This window comes from Clarias gariepinus, chromosome 4 (genome assembly GCF_024256425.1).
Source record: "Clarias gariepinus isolate MV-2021 ecotype Netherlands chromosome 4, CGAR_prim_01v2, whole genome shotgun sequence".
Taxonomy (NCBI): domain Eukaryota; kingdom Metazoa; phylum Chordata; class Actinopteri; order Siluriformes; family Clariidae; genus Clarias; species Clarias gariepinus.
Window position 1 is genome coordinate 32,358,836 of NC_071103.1, and position 21,941 is coordinate 32,380,776.

Below are 21,941 nucleotides of genomic sequence, written 5' to 3' on the forward strand. Positions count from 1 at the left end.
CTATGCTTGATATTAGACAGCTCTTACTGTACATGCAGGCAAAGGCTAATACACGTTTCTGTCGGTTGTCTTTTTGTGTAATTTGTGCTTAAATTGGAACAATGTGTGATTAGTCGATAGTAATTTCTCCTCTAAGCGCATTCAGAAAAAGGATGAGTGATTAGTCCATTTTAATAGTGTTTATTATACTCTTTACTGCATTGTTCGTCACTTGCACATGTTAACTGCCGATTGTGTTTTATGAACGTGCAAAGCACATTTTTAAAGGTAAGGGAGGGTTATGGTTTGTCCACATGCCATAATGTACATTCGGCGACGGATACTTTAATCCATGAAGATATATTCGTTGTATCAATAGCTGTTTCTGCAGTATCTGAACCCTGCTCAAGGTATTTTTTGCCTAGATAGGTCCTAAATTTGGTGGAGGTGTTATGTAGATGAGAATCAGGGTTCTAAAAAAGGATGCAAAATGAATTAACACAGTTGTCATCATTACAGTGTTGGAAACTACTGTACAGTATAGGCTAAAAAGAAATCAGCCACATCCATCTCCATCCTAACTACTGCATACTGTTAAGCCATTTTTCTTTCCTTCATTGCCGGTGCTATTGTTGTTTTTTTGTATAAGAAGCTATAAAGTGGTACAAGGGGCAGTGGTAGCTCAGAGGGCTTGAGTTACTGACCAGATGGTCAGCAGTTCAAGACCCAGCTCCACCAGGTTGCCATTGTTGGGCCCTTGAGCAAGGCCCTTAACCCTGTCTGCTCCAGTGGAGCTGTATCATGGCTGAACCTGCGCTCTGACCCCAGTTACACTGCGATATGCAAAGAAAAGAATTTTACTGGGCAGTAAATGTGTATGTGACAAATAAAGGCTTAACCTAAAATTTAAAGTAATTTAAAGTATGCATAATAAAAAAATGTAAAGTGGAAGTTTAGCCTTGGTAGCTGGTTGTGGTGATACTGCACACAGATCTGTATTGTTTTATTTCTTATCCATGAGCACTTTTCCCATTATTGTCAATGACTCTTCACCTTCCATTGATTTATGTCTCCTTTTGATTTTTACTAATGGGGCTATCTGAACCCAACCATTTAACCCTCCTTGGAATATATACAGTACACACTCACATACTCACTCACACAATACAGACAATTTAGACTTGTAAGTAAGTAAGCCTACCCTGAATCATTTGGACTCTGGGCAGAACCTGGAGAACATGACCCGAAGCCCAAGGTTGGACTCGAACCTTTGATCCTGGAGGGACGGGGCCACAGTGCTAACCACTACGCCACCGTGCTGCCATATATAGACTTTGCTATGTGTTCAGTGGAAAACGAAAGTGGGCATAGGAGACAGATAAGTTAAGCTTTTAGATGAAAGTGAATGCTGTTTGATCATCTATTATTAGAGCTGACTTACTATTGATTAAGTCTCCCAAGGTGACAGACAGAGACAGTGGATAGAGACATGGAATACTAGCCTTGTTATTTGTTGCACAAGGTAGGAAATAAAACATAAACTATCAATTTGACCCTTACCTCATACTTTAGTCCTAGACTTTTATTGCTTATTTTGTTTATTACTTTTATTGATTTGATATGCTGGTATCGATTCCAACTTGTATCTGGCTTCTTTATTTATAACTGGAAACCCAAACTGGGTTTGAGTGTACGAGACTCAGACTTTGACTAGGAATTATGTCTGCAAAGTTGCATGTGATATAAATATTTTACATAAATAATTTGTCTTCTGTATTAAATTAAAAATATATTCGGACTTGGATGTTAAGACTTGGACAGGGGGGCCAGAGACTTGTCTTATCACATTATTGTACTATAATTAATCTTCAAGGTCTGTGCCTGTGGTTAGACAAGCTGTTATATATTTATTTGTCAATTTATGATTTTTCTTGTTGTTGGTCTGAGCCATTGCTTACTAAAAACAGTCAGGGGTTTCCAACAACTGAGTTCTTTGTTTCGGTCAGCATGACCACATTTATGAATATTCTTTCCCTGCGTTACAGCTTTGGCTTAATCCATGGAAACTGAGTGTGTGATATTAACTAGGTGTGTAATATATACAGTTGGGAAAATAATTACTTACAAAGAAATGAAGGGTCTATCATTTTAAAGACAGAATATCAACCAAAAATGCATTAAAACACATGATAGGAAAATAAATACTTGATCCCCAGGTAAAACATGACTTACTGTAGTACTTGGTGTAGAAACCCTTGTTGGCAAGCACAGGGGTAAGATGTTTCTTGCAGTTGGTTACCAGGTCTGCGCACATCTCAGGAGGAATTTTGGTTGACTATTCTTTACAAATTCTCCCTAAATCCTTAAGGTCTGTTGCCTTTTGCTTAGCAACTCAAATTTTCAGCTCCCTCCTAAAATTGTCTATTGGATTAAGGTCTGAAGACTAACTAGAACGCTTCATGACCTTAATATTGCTTTTTCTTGAGCCACTCCTTTGTTTCCTTGACAGTATGTTTTGGGCCATTGTCATGGTGGAAGACCATCCACGACCCATCTTCAGGAGGTTCCCATGCAAAATCTTACAATACATGGCCCTGTCCATTGGGTCAATAGACAATTATTTGTGCTTGACTGTTGGGATGGTGTTCTTAGTGTCATAGTCAGCATTTTTCTTCCTCCAAGCACAGCAAGTTGAGTTGAGTTGATGCTGAAGGCTTTCAGGCTTATTGTGTAACCAATGGTTTGTTTGTTGACTGTGGTCCCAACTGGCTTTAGATCAATTGCAAGATCTTCTCATATAGTTCTAGCTGATCTCTGAATTGCCCATGAGGTGAAAATTTGCATGGAGCTCCAGCCCGAGGGCAATTAATGGTTACTTAGAATTTTTTCCTTTTTCAAATAATGGCTTCAACAGTTATCTCCTTCCCACCAAGCTTCAAGGTGATGGTCTTGTAGCCTTGTAGATGGTCCAGCCTTTTGCAGGTCTACAGTCTTGTCCAAGACGTCCTTTGACAGCTCTTACCAATGGTAGTGAGGTTTGAATACAAGATAGAGATTCCATGGACAGATGGCTTTTATACACATGATGAGTTGTTGTTAGATGTACCTTCATAAATTAATCCACATGAGCACATAACCAGTATGTGGAAAGCAGAATTATTGTTCGTATTTCTTTTATTGATATTTATTACTTATAAGTTTTAATTCTCTTTTTAAGGTCACTGGCGGTCGTGTAAGCATTTCACTACATTTCGTACTGTGTATGACTGTGTATGTGACAAATAAAATTTGAATTTGAATTTGAATTTGTTGGTAAGGGATTAAATTTTACTTACTAAAATGCAACTGCTAATACCATTTATATTATGTGTTTTTCTGGATTTTTAACTGATATTCTTTCTCAATCCTTTAAAATAAACCCATGATAAAAAAAAGCATAGACCCAACATTTCTTTATACTTTAAGTAGGCAAACTTATAAAAAAAAATCTACAAGAGATCAAAAAATTATTTTCCTCCACTGTATATTACACTGTTGATGACACTCATGATTCTATGTCATTTACATACTGTACAGCCACATTCCCCATGCTGTTATTCTGGCTCATTTGCAGGCGGCGTACCGGATGTTCACCAACAGCAACTGCCTAAAGCACATGGTTCTGAAAATCCGACGAGACGCTCGCAACTTTGAACGCTACCAACATAACCGCGACCTTGTCACTTTCTTTAACAAGTTTGCAGACACACAGCTGGAGTTGCCAAGAGGCTGGGAGATCAAAGTAGATCCACAGGGCAAGGTAAGCCTTTCCACAAAATCAGAACTAAGGCTCCTTTCATTATCATGCCAGAAAAAAAAAAAAAAAAACAAGCAGCACACCTCTAAGATTTTGTTCAACCGCTTTTAGCTTTGATTACAGTGTGCAATGTGCAGGGCAATTAATGTGTGACAATGATTCCTCATGCTCCTGGCATATTCCTGTGCTAACAGGGACAAAAAAAACTTCATAGATGGGGTAAGCTAGTCATTCAGTACATTTAGATCATTAGATGACTTTATATCAGAATTGTATTACAACATAACATTGTTGAGTCTAGACCTGACCAACTGGAGGAACCCCAGATCTTCATCAGACCATGTGACCTTTTTCTATTGCTCCAATGTCAAATCTTTATTATGTCTTATTATGTCTTAAGCGTTTAAGTGATCTTTGATCACAATTCTTTTCAGTGAAGTTGATGGTTCTGCACAGTTCTTCCAGATTTTTTAGACATTTAACTAATTCCAAGCAATTTCAGTAGTTTTTGTTGCTTGATGCAAACCACCTATGTAAAACACTTGTGTTCATCCTTTGCCTGGAAATTGCATCAGTTTTCCTGGAGGGGGAGGGAGGGTTGTTATGCAATATGTTAAATTACTTGAAAGTATGAATTGCACTGTGAGATTGTGTTCTTCTCTCTGTCGCAGTCATTTTTTGTGGACCACAACAGCCGAGCCACCACCTTCATCGATCCTAGAATGCCCCTTCAGAACGGATGCTTGCCTAATCACCTCACACATAGGCAACACCTACAGAGGCTACGCAGTTACAGTGCTGGAGAGGTGGGCGAACATGCATTCTGAACAGTCATAGACACAGAGACACACTGTGAGAGATACACAGTAAAATAGATAATTAGATAATAAAATAGATAATTCACTTTTAGTTAAACAGAATTAAGAATGATTGTGCAAATGCTGGAATATTAGGATTAGGAAGTGGTCGATTATTACCCCCTGTATTAGGGAGGAAACTGAAGGATTGTATTTTATAGTAGGGAAGCTTTAATAATAAAGTTTCTCGAGAAGTTTTTCGACTCATTAAAAGGCAGACTGTCAGAAATGTCACAAAAAAAGCATTCTGAAACCTGATTTTTATTTATATTTATGTTTATCTCTCTGCACTTTTCCATAGGCGTCTGACGTCTCTCGCAGTCGAGGTGCGTCACTCTCGGCCAGGCCTGGCAACAGCCTTGTAGCTGCCATCAGGAGTCAGCACCAGAATGACCCAGTACCCTTAGGTCAGTGTCATAGTTTCTAATGTAACAATGTAACCAGTTTCTGCTGCAAGCCTTATTTGTAAATGTAAATGTTATGACTGTAACCAACTTGGAAAGACCTACTGTAGCTTGGAAAAGTAGCATATTGAAAGTTGATTGTAGACTCCGTAGTTGGTTTGTGCCTCTTCGTAACGGATCAAATTCAATTCAATCCAATTTTATTTGTATAGCGCTTTTAACAATTGTCATTGTCGCGAAGCAGCTTTACACAATCAAAAGAATTATTTAAGTTTGTATGGAATGTGAATGTGTATGAATCAGAATGATCTGATAGTCCCTGGTGAGCAAGTCGAGGGCGACAGTGGCAAGGAAAAACTCCCAGAGATGGTAATAGGAAGAAACCTTGAGAGGAACCAGACTCAACAGGGAACCCATCCTCATCTGGGTGAAACAGAAAGCAGGAATTGATCTGCATTTATACTGGCAGGCAGTTCAGCTCTAACAGTTGATGTTAGTTGATGTTAATATGAAGTCCAGGTAGTTATTGGAGACTCAGGTAGACTTGTAGGAAACTCCAGCCTTGAACTATCGAGCAACTGCAGCCAAGTCAAGTCCTCAGAGAAACAGCTGCCAACACCAGTTGAGGCCAGAACCGTCTTCATGGTAGAGTGAAACCATCCCCTGACACCAGACGCATTCCAAAGAGACACACGGGGCATCTATGCAACGAGATCTCCAACTAGAAGCGGAGCACCAGGATGAGTCAAACAGGTCCAGATGGCAGAGGGATTCTGGATCACTGGCAGCTCAGGAACGACATGTGTAGCTCGACAGAGAGAGGGAAGAGAGGGAGGGGGAGAGAGAACAGGAGATGGGAGAGAAGAAGAGGAGAGATAACAGTTACTGTAGGTCTGGTCACAGTTACATAATGTATAATATGAATGAATATTTAGTGTAGAGTTAAAGCAGAGACTCCGGCAGGACAGCATAACTAAAAAGGGAGAGCCAGAAAGAAACACAGACATAAGGGCTCGCTGAGATGTAAAGCAACCAATCACCTCACCGTCAGCAAACCTGAGTGATCAATGAGAGTGGGGAAGACAGCATCTAAACATACAAGTTCACCATAATACTCTACGTCCATGAGTCCCCCAGATCTGCTCCTTTACCCAAGACAAATCTACTTATAAAAAATGCTTGATTAAATAAATATGTTTTTAGCCTGGACTGGCAAGTTTATACCTCATACATATCATAACTAATACATAGAAAACTCTTAAAGTTGAGTCATTTCCATTTCTGACAAATCAGTGTGTTCTCACTAGGAGTTTGGGATCTGCTGTTGCTTTTTGCATCATTGAAGATCCCTGCTACACACTTCTTACTGACAGTCAAAAAGTGACCTGCATATATGACTTCTGTGCTTCATTAGTTTCCAAGTCCTTTATGAAATACTAATGCAGTTCCTGCCCCGGCTTATTTTTCAGGCTCTTGTGCATCCTTACGTTTCCTCACATTGTTAAATCCGGCTCCTTACAAAACCACATAGATGTTTTCCTTCATAGTTGGCAGGTACTTTAACGGTGTGGCTGCAGGATTTTGGAGTGCTTTGCTTCATTCTCCTTGCAGCTGCTGCTGTCCTCTTGCATCTCATTTAATGACCTTCCTTTTCACTCAGCACTATCCCTTTTTGTTACTCTGTATACCTCATGTTGTTTTTCACTCGTTTGCTATTTTTTGTGCCTTTTTGTGTTTGTAGTTTATAAAAAGGTTTCATACTTGGGTATGAAAAAAGCTTTATATTTATAGGAAAAAAAAAAATAAACCTAATACATTTAAAGATTTTTTTTTTAAACCAAGAAAACAAGTTAATGAATAAATGTTTTTTATTATTATTAATTTATTTATTCGTTGATTGATTTTTTTTTTCCCAATAACAGCATGGCCCAAAAAGCTTTATTTATCTTTAAACACAGCATTATGGTTTAGCGCATCAGGCTGCAAAGTGCCAAAAGATACAATTTAAGAATGGATTGTTTATGTACAGCAACAACCTTAGCAGCAACCTCATTTCCCCTCTTATCTGTTGCACCCACTCAATATTCAGCATCAGCAGTATATCAATCACCACCCCGATTATCTCTCATCTTCTGCACCTGTTTCTCACTGGTTCACGCCTTAAATTAAAGTGTTTTTATGCTTGAATGATTTCTATGTCACTGTGTGGCTTAAAAATGAAAAAACATGTCTCTGAAACTGGTCAGGTACTGGTCAGGTACTGGTCAGGCTGGAATAAATATGAGAACCAAAATCTTACCAAAATGAGAACCAAAAAAGTCCTTCAAGGAAGAATGGAGAGCTATTCTCCAAGACTACATTTAAAGTCTGTAAAATATAAAAAAAAATTAGGGATGTAAGAATTTTTTTGCACAGTGCATAGCCAGTGAAGTTTTATCGAGCTAAAATGAATTGAAAATGTGTGTGTTCAGAGACTCGGAAAATATAATAATAAAATAAGATCAGAGAAATAAAACGATGGCAGGTTAAATTAATAGTACATGTTGGTATTCTGATTATTGTCTAAACGTATTTAAGGCTGCTGAAGCTGTATAATAATTTAGTTTTGAGTGTTCTCTTTGGCCATGCAAATGACTAATTTGTTTTAAATTGTTCTGTCATACTTAATACATAATAATTCACTTCACCCATTCTCAGACGAAATAATGATGACATCATGCGCTGGTATTTTATCTGTCAAATCATTGAACTATCTATGCTACTAATTTAGCTGAAAAGCAGGAAGATGCAATCTGGTGCTTCCTCAGTGTAATGCAGGCTGTCGACGCGAGTGCATGGGGAATATCGAAGCTAAATTCACTAATGTCTTGCCTGAGGAGTTCCTTTAGAGAGAAGAGAAACCCTCGCTGGGAAAGTGCTGTAACTGGGCTGTAACTCTAAATGAATGATAGTTTTGGAAAGGCCTTATTAACTCCAGCTTGAGAAAGAAAATAGACACCTGCAGCTTTTCAGAGCTGCATTATGCTATTCTTTTTCTGCAGTCATTTGGGTCATTTAGAGGAGAAAATAAGCTTTTTACCAGAATATCAACACTTCAAAACTGGCTACAAATCTAACAATGTTTTCTCATACACTCAATCATCCTACCACTTTATTCTGTATACAGAGTAGCAGGGGTCTGGAGGCTATCCCAGGAGCCTTGGGCGGTGGGGGGGAGGTGTACACCCTGGACAGGGTGCCAATCCATCACATGGCACACACACACATACAGTATACGCTTATTTACACACTACAGGCAATTTGGGAACGCCAGTTAGTCTAATCTGCATGCCTTTGGAATGTGAAAGCAAATCAGAGTACCCGGAGAAAACCCATCAAGCACAGGGAGAACATGCATACTCCTTGTTTGGGAATCGAACCCAGACCCTGGAGGCGCAAGGCGACTGTGCTACCCGCAAAGCCGCTGCGCCGCCACAATGTTTTCTCCTATTTGCAAAGCAAATATGCACTATAGAACTTCGTGTTCGTGTTGCTCCAGTATACCCAATTCACTGCATGAGGGTTATGTAATTAGCCGAGATAAATAAGGTATTAATTTCGAGAAAATGCTACGGTCTGCAGTGTTATAGTCCTCCAGGAGGCTGCCATCTGTCAACCCTCAGAACTTAATATCCCTTGAGCAGAGGATTAATGCACAAATTAAGCACTTTTAATAAGACAGATAAATGTTACAACTAATTGCAGAGATGTGGATAAACAACAGATAGGAGTTTACAACTTAATGTGGAAACATAACCAACAGTAGATTTCCCATTTTGGGAATTAAAATAAACCAGGGTAAAAAAAAAAACTCATTAGCAGCTGTCAGAAAATAACAGATTAACTGAAGCCGAAGTGCACTACAGTTCCTAGTAGAGTGATATTTTTTTCCATCAAATTAGATAGCTCTTATATTAGGTATGTTTTAGGATTTCATTATTCGCCTTATATTACGTTATTCAGAATTACAGTCAAGAGCAACAGTTAATATGAATGCAGATGAGTGACAAACCAATGGGTGACAAATTCATTAAACCCATAGTACAGTGTCATAATATAGGATTCTTTTGTCCTCCATGAGCAAGAACAGCTTCAATTTCCCTGAAGAGTCTGTAGACCTGTACTGGTGATGCAATGAGTACCATTCTTCCAAGTGATATTTCCTTTGAGATCTGTTGAGTTGGAAATCTGGTGAATGTGGATGCCATAGCAAATGATTTATCTCTGTCATATGCTGGAATTAAGTTGGGGTTCAGCATGACATTCATTTTTATTCCCTTATTGTCAGTTGCAGGAGCATGTACAGGAGCTAATGAAAAATTCAATATAACATTTCTAGTTGTGTTGAAATTTGATGTTGAAATGAGGAAAGATTTTTTTATTATTATTTTAGTGGGTTATCACTGTCAACATGGAAACCCATGTCAAAAGAAAGTTATTATTCATATTGCCATTCTTTAGTCCGTCAGTGTGCGTGTGGAACTTTTTTCCATTTTTGTATTGGCCGAGGTTAAAACAAGCCAGTTAGATCTTTTTCCCTGTTGTGACCTCATATAAGAAGAGAACCTCTCGTGGCTTGTTGCTCAATTCTGCTGTTCTCTAGGACATGGTCCAGCAGTAACGCATTTTCATAGACACTAAAACTGTGCATTTGAATAAGAAGTGAAAGTGAGTTTGAGGTGTGAAAAAACACTTAAACACTTTGGTGGATCTCTGAGACCTGTGTTAACTTAATGTGTTAAATAAATAGAAATATATGGGACTTTTAAAATCCATGTCATTTCTTTTTTTTTTTTTTTTACATAGCAACATGATTCTATAGCGCTCTCTTCAAATCCATAATTTATGCACTTGAACACGCTCTTATTATTTAATCATTTTTGAAGAATCCAGTTTGAATCCAATTCTTGTGCCTGTTTCTTTCAAGAGTTTTCCTTAATAATCTCACCCCTGGCTTGATTATTAAGAATCTAAAGCTGATCTGTGATAAATATCTATTGTTAAAAGTGCTGCGCAAATAAAATTTAAATCAAGTGGTTTGAATGAAAGTGAATATTACTCATGGGCTATTAAGTGTGTTATGTAACATGCTGCAAAAAGGTCATGCTCGTACAGTATGTGGCGTTCAGTTGAAAACACTGATGCCTTGGGCAGGTTGTGTCCTAGTCTTATTTTGTATCCATAGCAAATATGTGACGCAAATATATCTAATATGCTTTATTTCAGTTTCATGTACCTATATGCACATTAATCCTCCTTTTTGTTTGTTACAGCATATAATGAAAAGATCGTGGCTTTTCTACGTCAGCCGAACATTCTGGAGTTGCTGCAGGAGAGGCAGCCAAGTTTGGCACGCAATCACACACTCAGGTGAGGAGAACTCTGTTTTCTATGTGAGAATGGAGTGTGAAATCAGCAGGGGTGTCAGGTCTTTGTTATTACAAAAACAAAGAAAAAAGTCTAAGTCTATGCCTTTATCCAAAATGACTTAGAATCGACACACGGTTTTAACTGAGCAGTTCAGTGTCAAAGGCTTGCTCCTCTTGGTCCACCTTTATTGACAGCATGGTGATGCTGGGATTTAAACTCATGATCTTCTGATCAATAGTTTAAAGCTTTAACTGCTAAGCTATCGCTGCTCAGTTTTACCAAGAATAAAATGTTTTTACTTAAACATCAAGTTTTTTTTTATTATTATTATTAAATACACTGTATATTTACTTAAATAAAGAATACCTTTTGAATTAAGCGCCATAGTTATATATAGCTATAACGATTTTTTTTCTCTTTTTTTTACTGATACACCATTTAATTTGTTAATTCAGTACAATTTGATTACACAGCCTGCGTTATGTCTACAGTATGTATGTATTGTACAGTAATACGCCATGCATTTACACTTATTAGCCATTACATTAAGTACACCTTGCTGGTACTGGGTTGGAAACGTTTTGCCTTCAGAACTGCTCTAACTCTTGGTGGCATAGATTCAACAAAGTGCTGGAAACATTCCTTAGAGACTTTGGTCTACATTGACATGATAGCATCAGACAGCTGCTGCAGATTTGTCGGCTGCACATCCATGCTGTGAATCTCCAGTTCTACCACATCCCAGAGGTGCTCTATTGGATTAAGATCTTGTGACAGTAAAGGCCATTCGAGTACGGTGAACTCAACGTAACATTCAAGTAACCAGTTTAAGATGATTTTAGCTTTGTGTACCATGAACATTATCAGGTGCAATATTTAGGCAAGCTGTAGGATTTAAACAGTGCTCAGTGGGTACTATGGGGCACGAAATGTGCCAAGGAAATCTCCCACACATCATTATACTGTGCCATCACCTCCACCCTAAACCATTGACACAAGCCAAGATCAATCTATGCTTTCATGTCCTCTATGTCAAATTCTGACCTGACCATTCAAATGTCACAGCAGAAATCGAGCCCCATCCCACCAGGCAATGTTTTTCCAATCTTCTATTGTTTAATTTGGTGCACCAATGTGAATTTTATCCTCATTTTTCTGTTCTTCAAGGTTAAACATGTTGTGTGTTCAGAGATACTCTTCATCATACCATAGTTGAAACGAGATGCTTTAACCATTCTGGCCATTCTTCTTTGACCTCTAGCATGACTTCTAACATATATGATACATGCCTAAATGCATTGAATTGCTGCCATGTGTGTCATGGCATGCCATGGCATCACCGGTTTTGACCCTCCACACCGTGATCTCCACACCGGCAAACACAGCAGCGCTCGCTGCTGTGCCTAATTAAGTGGCCGGTGAGTGATTTGCTAGCAATGCTGCAACAACTCATTGCCTGGTGCAACATACCAAAAGTAGACATCTGTTATGGGATTTACTGTACTAGACAGTGGGGAGTAGAGCATTCAGTCGCTCTGCTTCCATTCTATGGAACTCCCTCCCACCAGACATCCGTAACTTAGATTCTCTCTCTCTCTTTAACACCAGACTTAAAATCTATTCACTAAAGCTTATCCTCCTTGAATTTACTGATTTTTGTACATTCTTGTTTTTTTCTTGTTTGTATTTCTCATTTGTTTGTTGATTGTTTTGTACAGTGTCCTTGAGTGTTATAAAAGGCGCTTATAAATAAAATGTATTATTATTATTATTATTATTATTATTATTATTATAGACACAGGATTAGGACATCCTGCCCTTCATTGTCTTCATAGATACATCATGTTATATATTTATTTATTTCCATTTGTTTACTGGCTTAGTTAATTTTTCTGGGTTTTTTATTTTGTGAATAACCAATCTGTGGTTAGAGATGGCTAAAATGAAGGACCTCGGAGAGTGGCTGTCTTATCAATAAGCATCTAATTATTTCACCAGTGTGTCTTGCAACCCAAAAAAGACAAGATAAGTATTATGACCATATAATAATAATCGCTCTGATAATCTCAGGAAGACGACTTAGATGAGCACGGGACACCATAATTCACCTTCTATACGTCAGTCCTATATGTTTCACACTACTGGGTTTACTGTCAGTGGATGATGGACGACTGTCACGGCTGCTGCCATTAAATGTGATAAGAGCGCTATTTATGTATAGAGTTACACACTAAGACTGATTCCTATCTTCCAAATGTGGATGTCTGATCGTTGTCTTAAAAGCATTCCTGAACGCCACTTATTACAGCTCCATTCAGCAAGGTGAAATGCATTCATTACCTGTGTGCTTCAACACAATTAACATTCCTCAAGCCATTCAGGACTAAATAAAAAAGGGAATAATCTGCTGAGTGTACGTATTTATGTTCTTGCAGGGAGAAGATTCATTACATCAGGACCGATGGGTCACAGGGGGTGGAGAAGCTGTCTTGTGATGCAGACCTGGTTATGTTGTTAAGGTGTGTGTGTTTTTTTTTTTCAATAAATTTTCATGATGTAAGCCTCATGTAGCATAATCCAGAGTGCCAAGCATTAATCTTGCCCTTAGCTGTGATCTGACACACACATACTGTATACACATGGTTTCAGATGCAGTGCAATAAATCTCTGTAGTTATATCAGGATATATCTAACTGCATGTTTGCCTTTTCTTGTCTGTCTATGGTTTCTGAAAACAGTGATGTGTTAAACCTAGGATTTAGTCTCTACGTGATTTTATAATTCAGGACTGGTTCTCCCTAACTGAACGGATATTATGATATCCGTGATTTAATGTTTATATGCAGCTTTTCTACAATTAAATGATTATAGACTGCTTTTTCCAAACCCATGCTAGTTCAAGACTCGTGCTAAATTATCCTGCGTATGAGATAATTATCCATTCAGCTCCTGTAGTCTAGGACTAAAGAGAGAACTCCGGTTGTATTTACTTTCCTTGCAGACATGGTTTAAAAGCGTGGCGAAGAGAATTTACAATTGAGATAAAAGACAATACAATCTTAGAGCATTAACATACAGTCAGCTTCATAATTACTGGTGTCATTAGTATACTGTAGAAGGAGTATGCATATTTGGAAAGTTTTTTTTTTTTTTTTTAATAAACAAAACAAGCAGCCTTATGCTTGTGATAAAGCCTTATGAACTGCATTGTTAAAATATTGATGCTGTGGCTATTGATCCATTTATGTGTGAATTTTGGACCATTGTCTTGCTGAAAGACTCAACCGCATTCCATTTATAGCTTATTGGTAAAGATTCTTCTCTTGGCACATAGATTTTCGTTTAAAACCGCCTCGTACTCAACGGAGGCTATGATTCATTGTAACCTAATAATACTGTACATTTCCATGCGTCCCACTTAACCAGCCTTTTCATAGCAAATCCACCATGAGTGTTTACAGCCAAAATTGTCCATGTGGTGTCCTCTAACCATGGACACTACTTGCAGTCAGAGTTTCAGTTCCTTCCATTGACCTGCTGTCACTCAATAGTTCAGGACTGAAATTTCCACAAACAGTTTGTACCTGAGCCTCCTGAGGCCATGGTGTTTGCATGTTCTCCCTGTGCTTGGTGGGTTTCCTCAGGGTTCTCCAGTTTTCTCCAACAGTTCAAAGACAAGCAGATTAGGCTAATTGGTGCCCCCAAATCGCCTGTAGTATGTGAATGTTAAAAAGAAGACCTACCACAATCGTACAAAGTGGGACTCAATACAATGGTCAGCCTTGGCCTCCACGATCCCTGGTTGGACTACAGAGGTTCCTAGATGGATGGAATTAGCCTAACCTGCAGGTCGGTGGAAGGAAATTCACAAAGCACAGGGAGAACATGAAAACAGACTCGAGGTGGGGATCAAACCTGGAGGTGTAATGCGACAGTGCTGACCACTAAGATACTCGGCCGCTTTTTTATTTATTTTATTCATTTATTACTTTTACATCAAATCACATAAAAAAATATTCCAAAAAAGAAGTAAGAGATCTTGGAACAGCTAAACATGAGGCTTGAAGAAAATGATACCTATGAATATTACCCATGAAGCCGCCAGAAGGCTTACTTGCAGAAATGACACTAATACAGAAAAACATTAACACAAAGTATGTGATTCTGAGAAGCGCCTGCATAATTATGCATAACCTGCATCCCAAATGATCCTGTGTTCAGCTCTGGTTCTGATCTCTCTCCAGTTTGTTCGAAGAGGAGATAATGTCATACATCCCAGCTCACCCATTCCACCCTGGCCTCAGCTTTTCTCCAAGATGCTCTCCTGGATCCTCCCCTCAGAATTCACCAGGTGTGTGTATCCTTTGTCCTAAAGAAATCAACGCAGATTGATTACACTGCCGGGGACCTTGGCAGGAACATGGCGATAAAGGCAGGAGAACTAATCGTGTTTACAAAACTATTATTGAAGCCAAAATGTTATGTTTGTACAGTGAAAATTTTACAACTAGCAAATAATTTAATACAGGCACATAACCTCGAGCTAAGAGTGTGTTTGTATTGGCAGGACTGCAGAGAGCCAGAGCACCTGCTCCATATCGCAGGGACTTTGAAGCCAAACTTCGCAATTTTTACAGGAAGCTTGAAGCCAAGGGCTATGGCCAAGGGCCAGGAAAAATCAAGTATGTGTTTGTGCAAGTGTGACATCGGTGTTATGTGCACGATGGATACAATATAAAACTAAAGCAGAAATCTAATCTCGACACACACATATCTATCTGTCTGTTTTGTGAAAGGCTGCTCATCAGAAGAGAGCACCTGCTCGAGGGCACGTTCAACCATGTGATGGCACATTCACGCAAGGAGCTCCAGAGGAATAAACTCTACATCATGTTTGTAGGAGAGGAAGGGTATGAACGAGGCCATTACAGCACCTTCAGTTCCACCACATAAAAACAAACAAACAAATAAATAAACAATCAGAAAATATTGCAGTAATTATATTTGCAGATCTCACATAACTTAATATCATAAAACAACATAATATCGTATAATCTATACATAACATAAGAAAGTTAAGTTCCTTTAGTTTTTTTGGGTTTATTTTAGTAAATAAAGTCACAAACATGTTTTCCAGTCCAAATTGTTTTTTTAATATAGTTTCTATATATTTTCTATAAACCAATTGCTTGATCCAGCAGTTTAACAAGAAATTATTCCATACAGTATGTACTATACATTAAAACCCATGCATCTTTAACACCTACGAAGATATTGCAGGATGCACAACTTAACACAACACAACCCTAACTGAAACCCGTGCAAAAAAACATATAATTATTGTAACCATTTGTTCCACATTTTATCTGCCATATACAGTATTTAACACTAACTTGGATTTCTTGCTCTGAAAATGATTACATCATGCATTCTGCAAACACAGCAAAGAATTGAGTCATAAACTGTTTTATATAGTTTCGTTAAACTTAAGTATCCCACATAAATTTTGTCTCATGAATTCATTTTCATTTACAGTTTATTATTGGATGTATAGAGCTCTTGCATGTGACATCAGATCTAATGTAAAACAAAACCAACTGTCATTTCGTCTGGCAACCAGTTTGCAGTTTTACAGTGCCTGCATGAGGAGTGCCTCAGCATACAAAGTGAAAAACCTGGATGACAACAACAACAAAAAAAAGAGAGAGAGATTTGTGATTATCAGCCATCTAGCAGGGAGACAAGGCTAATACTGGTCAAAGATCAAGATTCAATTAGTTGTCACTTGTATTTGACGGACCAGTTTTTTTATTTTTTTTATTTGCATAATCCACTTAGGAAGCTGAGGTCAGAGAGCACGGTCAGCCAGGATACAGCTCCCCAGCGCAGACAGGGTTGAGATCCTTGCTCAGAGGCTTAACAGTTGGCAGCTTGGCAGTGCTGGGGTTTAAACCCCGACCTTCCGATCAGTAACCCAGAGCCTTCACCGTCTGGTCTCTCTTCATGTGTTCTGTAAAATCCGTCGGGACAAATTCAGACAGCGATTCATCATTATCGGGCTTGGTGGCATCATTTGTGGCGGGCATGATTGCCAGACAAAGTGATGAATGTTTTAATTGTGGATCATGTGACTGCAAAAGCTCTATCATTAATATAATCATACCCTTATAATGTAATGTCTGGTCACTTGGTTTCTTGCTATTACTGTTCGTCTGTCTCATGCAGTCTGGACTACAGCGGGCCCTCGAGGGAGTTCTTCTTCTTGCTGTCTCAGGAGCTGTTTAACCCATACTACGGCCTGTTCGAGTACTCGGCCAACGATACGTACACCGTCCAGATTAGTCCCATGTCTGCCTTTGTAGAGAACCATCTAGAATGGTATGTCATACTTTCTTTCTTTCTTTCTTTCTTTCTTTCTCATTTTCTCACTCATTTTAACATTACAACTAACAAAATTTTATGTTTCGTCAAGACATTCGACATAGTGACATTTTTCAACCAAATTTGCGTTACTTACTTTAATATATATTTATTTATTTTATTTTTTGCATAAGAGACAAACTCACGTCTATAGATATGAATTTTCCCACTTACTGGGTGACTCATAGGAATAGCAGGCGATCCCTTAATGTGGTAGTGCATTAAGACTTTATATAATATGGATTACAAGTAAGTGTGTGTGCCACTCAGATAAAAGTGTGCCAAGTGCAGTACTTAAGTAAAAAAAAGTTTGCATTGAGAGCATTGCGTAATGGCAGTTCATTTACTAATGCTGTCTGGCTCAACAGGTTCCGCTTCAGTGGACGTATTTTGGGCTTGGCACTGATTCATCAGTACCTACTGGATGCATTCTTCACCCGGCCGTTCTACAAGGCTCTCCTTCGACTGTGAGTCTTCTTCTCAGAAATTGTTAAACGTGTCCGTCTAAAAAGTATGACTTTATGGCTGTCAACCCCTTACTCTTCCAGATTGTTTGCTCTCCTATGATGGATGGGTGCAGTGATGGGTCATGTGATAGTTGCCTTTTTATGCTGTGGGTGGGAACTAGGGGGGAAAAAGTTAATTAATGTAATAAAATAGGTTGAAAGCACAATGATGTCACACAATATTTTATATCCACTTATTATTTACTGTACATGTAACTTGTTTATTATTTATTTACAGTTTGTCTAGACCAGGAGTTGTCAACTGGTACATCATGATTACCTATTTAGGAGTTTTTGTTATTGTTAATATTATTATTATTATTATTATTATTATTATTATTTAATCTCCTGTTATTTGAATGAACAGAAACAAATTGTTTATGGTCCTTGCATTTAATTAAGTGGTTGAGAAGGAATTATGAATGGAGATTAATTAAATGCTTGGTGAAGTTGCATTGTAAAACAAACCGACAGTTGAAATTACAGCTATGTGCACACACACAATGCAAGAAAAACTTTGAGGATTGGGACTAAAACAGCTGTATGACCATAAGAAAACCACTTGTTAGAGAGGTTAATCATAAAAAAAGGTTTTGCTTTTTTTAGGGAGTATAAAGACTTAATTTTAAGGAAAAAATAAGGTCATGTGGTCTGATGAGCTCAGATTGACCCTATTCCAGAGCCATGACATCAGGGTAAGAAGGAAGGTACCTGAAGTCGATGCATCCATCATGCAGAGTGTCCACTGTACTGTAGTGTTATGATCTGGGGTTGCTTCAGTTGCTCAGGGCTTTGCTCAGCAACATTACATTGCAATAAAATAAAGTCAACTGGTGACCTGAATGTCTTGATTGACCAGGCCGTCACGTCTATGGAGTTCTTCTTCCCTCAAGGCACAGGCACATTCCTAGACTCAAATTATCCTGAGCAGAATTATCTGGGAGCATGAGGAATCATTTTCACAAATGAACTGGCCACCAAATTGCATGCCGTAATCAAAGCTTAGGGCGGCCAAATGAAATCTTAGAGTGTGTGACTTCATTTTTGGCCAGGCAGTGTATGTCCTCTGTTTAGAGTTCATGGCACTAGTCAAAAGTGATGACATAAACCACTGTCACTAAATTAAACATGTCTCATTCAAATGGTCTCATCCTTATTATTATTATTATTATTATTATTTTTAGTTCATTATCTGGAGATTTGTAAGCAAGGACTTTATTGTAACTGGATCTTTAGAAACATCTTTGAATAGCTCTGGTCCAGATTAGACTTCAAACCACACTTTAATTGCAGTAGAGGTGCATCTATGTAAACATTATATATGTCTTATATCTTGGACAGAGCAACCGATTTGAGTGATTTAGAGTACCTGGATGAGGAGTTTCACCAGAGCCTGCAGTGGATGAAGGATAATGATATTACAGACATCCTGGACCTGACCTTCACTGTGAATGAGGAGGTCTTTGGACAGGTACTGTTGTACATGCCTTAACCCAACCTACTGTATTTCTTGATACATCTGATTCTACATATAAAAAAATACTGTATTACTCATAATAAACACTGTACATTTCAAATTGTGATAATTATTTCTGTACACAGGTAACAGAACGGGAGCTGAAGTCGGGTGGAACCAACATTCAGGTTACTGAGAAGAACAAGAAGGAGTACATTGAGAGAATGGCCAAGTGGAGGGTGGAGAGAGGGGTGGTGCAGCAGACAGAAGCGCTAGTTCGGGGTTTCTATGAGGTACGCAAGCACATCTATACGTGACATTTATACAACAATGCTAAAACCAAATATGAATATTTAGGCACATTTTCAGGGTTGAGCTATTTAAATAAAATGTATTGATAAAAATGTTTAAATGGAACATACAGTAACTTGAGTACCTGCAGTACCTTTATTGTGTATCTTAAACATGGAAATAGAGACATGGGGATAGAGTATACCTTTACATATATACTGTAGCGTTTTTACCGCTAAGCAGAACTTGGAGAGACAAGTGAGCTTCCTGGCTGCCCAATGCAAATGGCTGGGAGTACTTTATTGAGCAACAGCACATTCCACAGTCACTAAACAGACATCTACCCACACACACACACAACCTGGCCGAAGCCACTACCCCAAACACCTTTCCCCAACACGGTGAACACATCATAACCCCTCCCGCAAAGCATGATGGTCGTCCGTCAAACCCCACCCACGCCACACTGCCCCCACCCGAGCTGTGACCGTCCCCGGTCACCATGGCGAACTCAGTCCTGGAGGCGTGACGGTGGCCGGCGCTGGCGTTGTGAACGCCGGAGTCCTTCCTTGGGGGAAGGAGGGGTGCAGCCCCCCTCCCGAGGCGGACCGGCCTCCACAGAGTTCAATGTTTCACTGGCGTTGGGCCGATAGGGAGCGAGACGGTCTCGGTGGAGCACGACCACTCGCGACCGCCCCGTCAACCGCACCCGGTAGACTACATCGGAGAGCTAGGCAGTGCAGGGGCCCACCCAGTGAGACATGAGCTTAGGCGAGAGCCCCCTTTTCCTTCCAGGGGAATACACCCACACCTGCTCCCCAGCAGCAAAGTCTCGCCCCTGGCTGTGAGTGTCATACACGCGGCGCTGTTTAACTCCGGCGTCCGCCAAGTGTCTACGTGCCAACTCGTGGACACGGAACAGTTTGTCCTTCAGTACAAAAAAATAATCCAACCCCGGCTTCGTGGGTAAATCCACTTGTGGGGGGGACCCGAACACAAGGTCCACGGGCGTGCGCAACTCGCGACCGAACATTAACGCAGCTGGCGTCAGCTGTGAGGACTCCTGCACTGCTGTGCGATAAGCCCAAAGCACGAGAGGCAAATGTTCGTCCCAATCCTTTTGACGGTCGCTGGTAAGCACGGCGAGTTGGGTGGTGAGCGTGCGATTGAAGCGTTCCACGAGGCCGTCACTCTGCGGATGAAGGGGTGTGGTGCGGGTCTTTTTCACCCCGAGGCGCTCGCACACCGCCGCAAACACCTCCGCCTCGAAGTTACGCCCCTGATCGTTGTGCAACTGCTCCGGGGCGCCGAATCGGCAGAACACCTCATCCACCAGCACTCGAGCCGTGGTGGAAGCGCTCTGGTCAGGGACAGCAAACGCCTCCGGCCACTTGGTGAAATAATCCATGGCCACCAGCACATACCGGTTCCCGCGATCGGAGATAGGAAACGGCCCAAGAATGTCCACGCCCATACGCTCCATGGGTGCCCCCACCCGAAAGTCTTGCAGGGGTGCCCGCGAGCGCTGGGTAGGTCCCTTCTTTGCCGTGCAGATGTCGCATCTGTGCACAAAGAGTTCACTATCCGTGTGGCAGCCCGGCCAGTAGAAGCGAGCGTGCAACCGCCGCAGCGTTTTAGTGACTCCAAAGTGTCCCGCACCCGCATGCCCGTGTACCATTCCCAACACTCGTGACCGCACGGTCGTTCCCAGTGACGGTAGAGTGAACCTCCCCGCAACACTAGTCGGTTGAACTGCGAGTGGAGGGCTTTTTCCTCGGGCCCCAGGTGAGCAACCGCGGCATAATCCGGTCTCTGGCCCGCGTTAACCCACCCCAGCACCCGCTGCAGCGCCGGATCCTTCTCCTGCTCGGCAGTTAGCTGATCACAGTCCATCTGGAGCACAGGCGAAACGGCTACAGGCGATGGTTTACGTGACGCGATAACTCGGCTGCACACCGGATCGGACGGCTGATTACCGACGGGGGCTCCGGAGGACTGCGCAGGGAGAACATTCGGCTTCACGGGGGTCAGAGAGTGTTCGATGTCGCGATCACCCACGCGCTCCTCCACCCGCTCGCAGTGCCGACAACGCTCTTTGCTGCACGGCCAGCGGGATAAAGCATCGGCGTTGGCATGCAGTTTTCCGGCTCGAGCCATCGCGCTAACTGCCCCTCGGGCTCTTTAAAACTAAGCAGCCACATCAGCGAAGCGTGATCGGTCCGCAGCAGGAAGGATTGCCCGTATAAATACGGCCTAAAATGTTTAAGGGCCGCGACGACCGCTAGCAGCTTGCGCCGGGTGACACAGTAGTTCCTCTCCGGTCCTGACAACGCGCGGCTGAAGTAAGCTGTAGCACGCTCTTTACCCTCGGAAACCTGAGACAGGACGGCCCCCAGCCCTACATCGCTTGCGTCCGTGTCGAGGATAAACATACGAGATGTATCAGGATATCCGAGAACGGGCGACGTGACCAAAGCTTTCCGTAACCGAGTAAAAGCACGCGCCTGCACCCTGTCCCAGCGAAACGGCTGATTCTTTCTTGTGAGCCCGTGCAGCGGACTGGCGATCGTGGCAAAATCCTTTACAAACCGGCGATAGTAAGAGGCTAACCCGAGGAAGGTGCGCAGTTGTGACACATTTAGCGGTTCAGGCCAATTCTGCACTGCCGCAATTTTTGCTGGATCGGTGGCAATACCTCTAGCACTAATTACGTGTCCTAGAAAACCCGTCTCCCGCCGCAACAGCTGGCACTTTTTGGGGTTGAGCCGCAAATTCGCCCGCCGGATAGCCGAAAATACTTCACGCAAGTTAGCTAGCGCGACC

At 40.8% G+C, this 21,941-nt stretch overlaps 1 protein-coding gene across 5 annotated transcripts in view; it reads left to right on the forward strand.

Annotated features, from left to right (window-relative positions):
* LOC128520391 (E3 ubiquitin-protein ligase HECW1) overlaps nucleotides 1–21,941 on the forward strand; it is a 97,001-nt gene that overhangs the window by 64,366 nt on the left and 10,694 nt on the right. For all 5 annotated transcript variants that reach the window (XM_053494611.1, XM_053494614.1, XM_053494610.1 and 2 more), the window contains 12 exons: nucleotides 3,593–3,778; nucleotides 4,447–4,581; nucleotides 4,934–5,039; nucleotides 10,349–10,445; nucleotides 12,881–12,964; nucleotides 14,690–14,796; nucleotides 15,013–15,127; nucleotides 15,242–15,355; nucleotides 16,671–16,823; nucleotides 17,234–17,332; nucleotides 18,713–18,842; nucleotides 18,974–19,120. In XM_053494611.1, coding sequence (XP_053350586.1) covers nucleotides 3,593–3,778; nucleotides 4,447–4,581; nucleotides 4,934–5,039; nucleotides 10,349–10,445; nucleotides 12,881–12,964; nucleotides 14,690–14,796; nucleotides 15,013–15,127; nucleotides 15,242–15,355; nucleotides 16,671–16,823; nucleotides 17,234–17,332; nucleotides 18,713–18,842; nucleotides 18,974–19,120 — 1,473 coding nt within the window. The remainder of the gene's footprint in view (nucleotides 1–3,592; nucleotides 3,779–4,446; nucleotides 4,582–4,933; nucleotides 5,040–10,348; nucleotides 10,446–12,880; nucleotides 12,965–14,689; nucleotides 14,797–15,012; nucleotides 15,128–15,241; nucleotides 15,356–16,670; nucleotides 16,824–17,233; nucleotides 17,333–18,712; nucleotides 18,843–18,973; nucleotides 19,121–21,941) is intronic.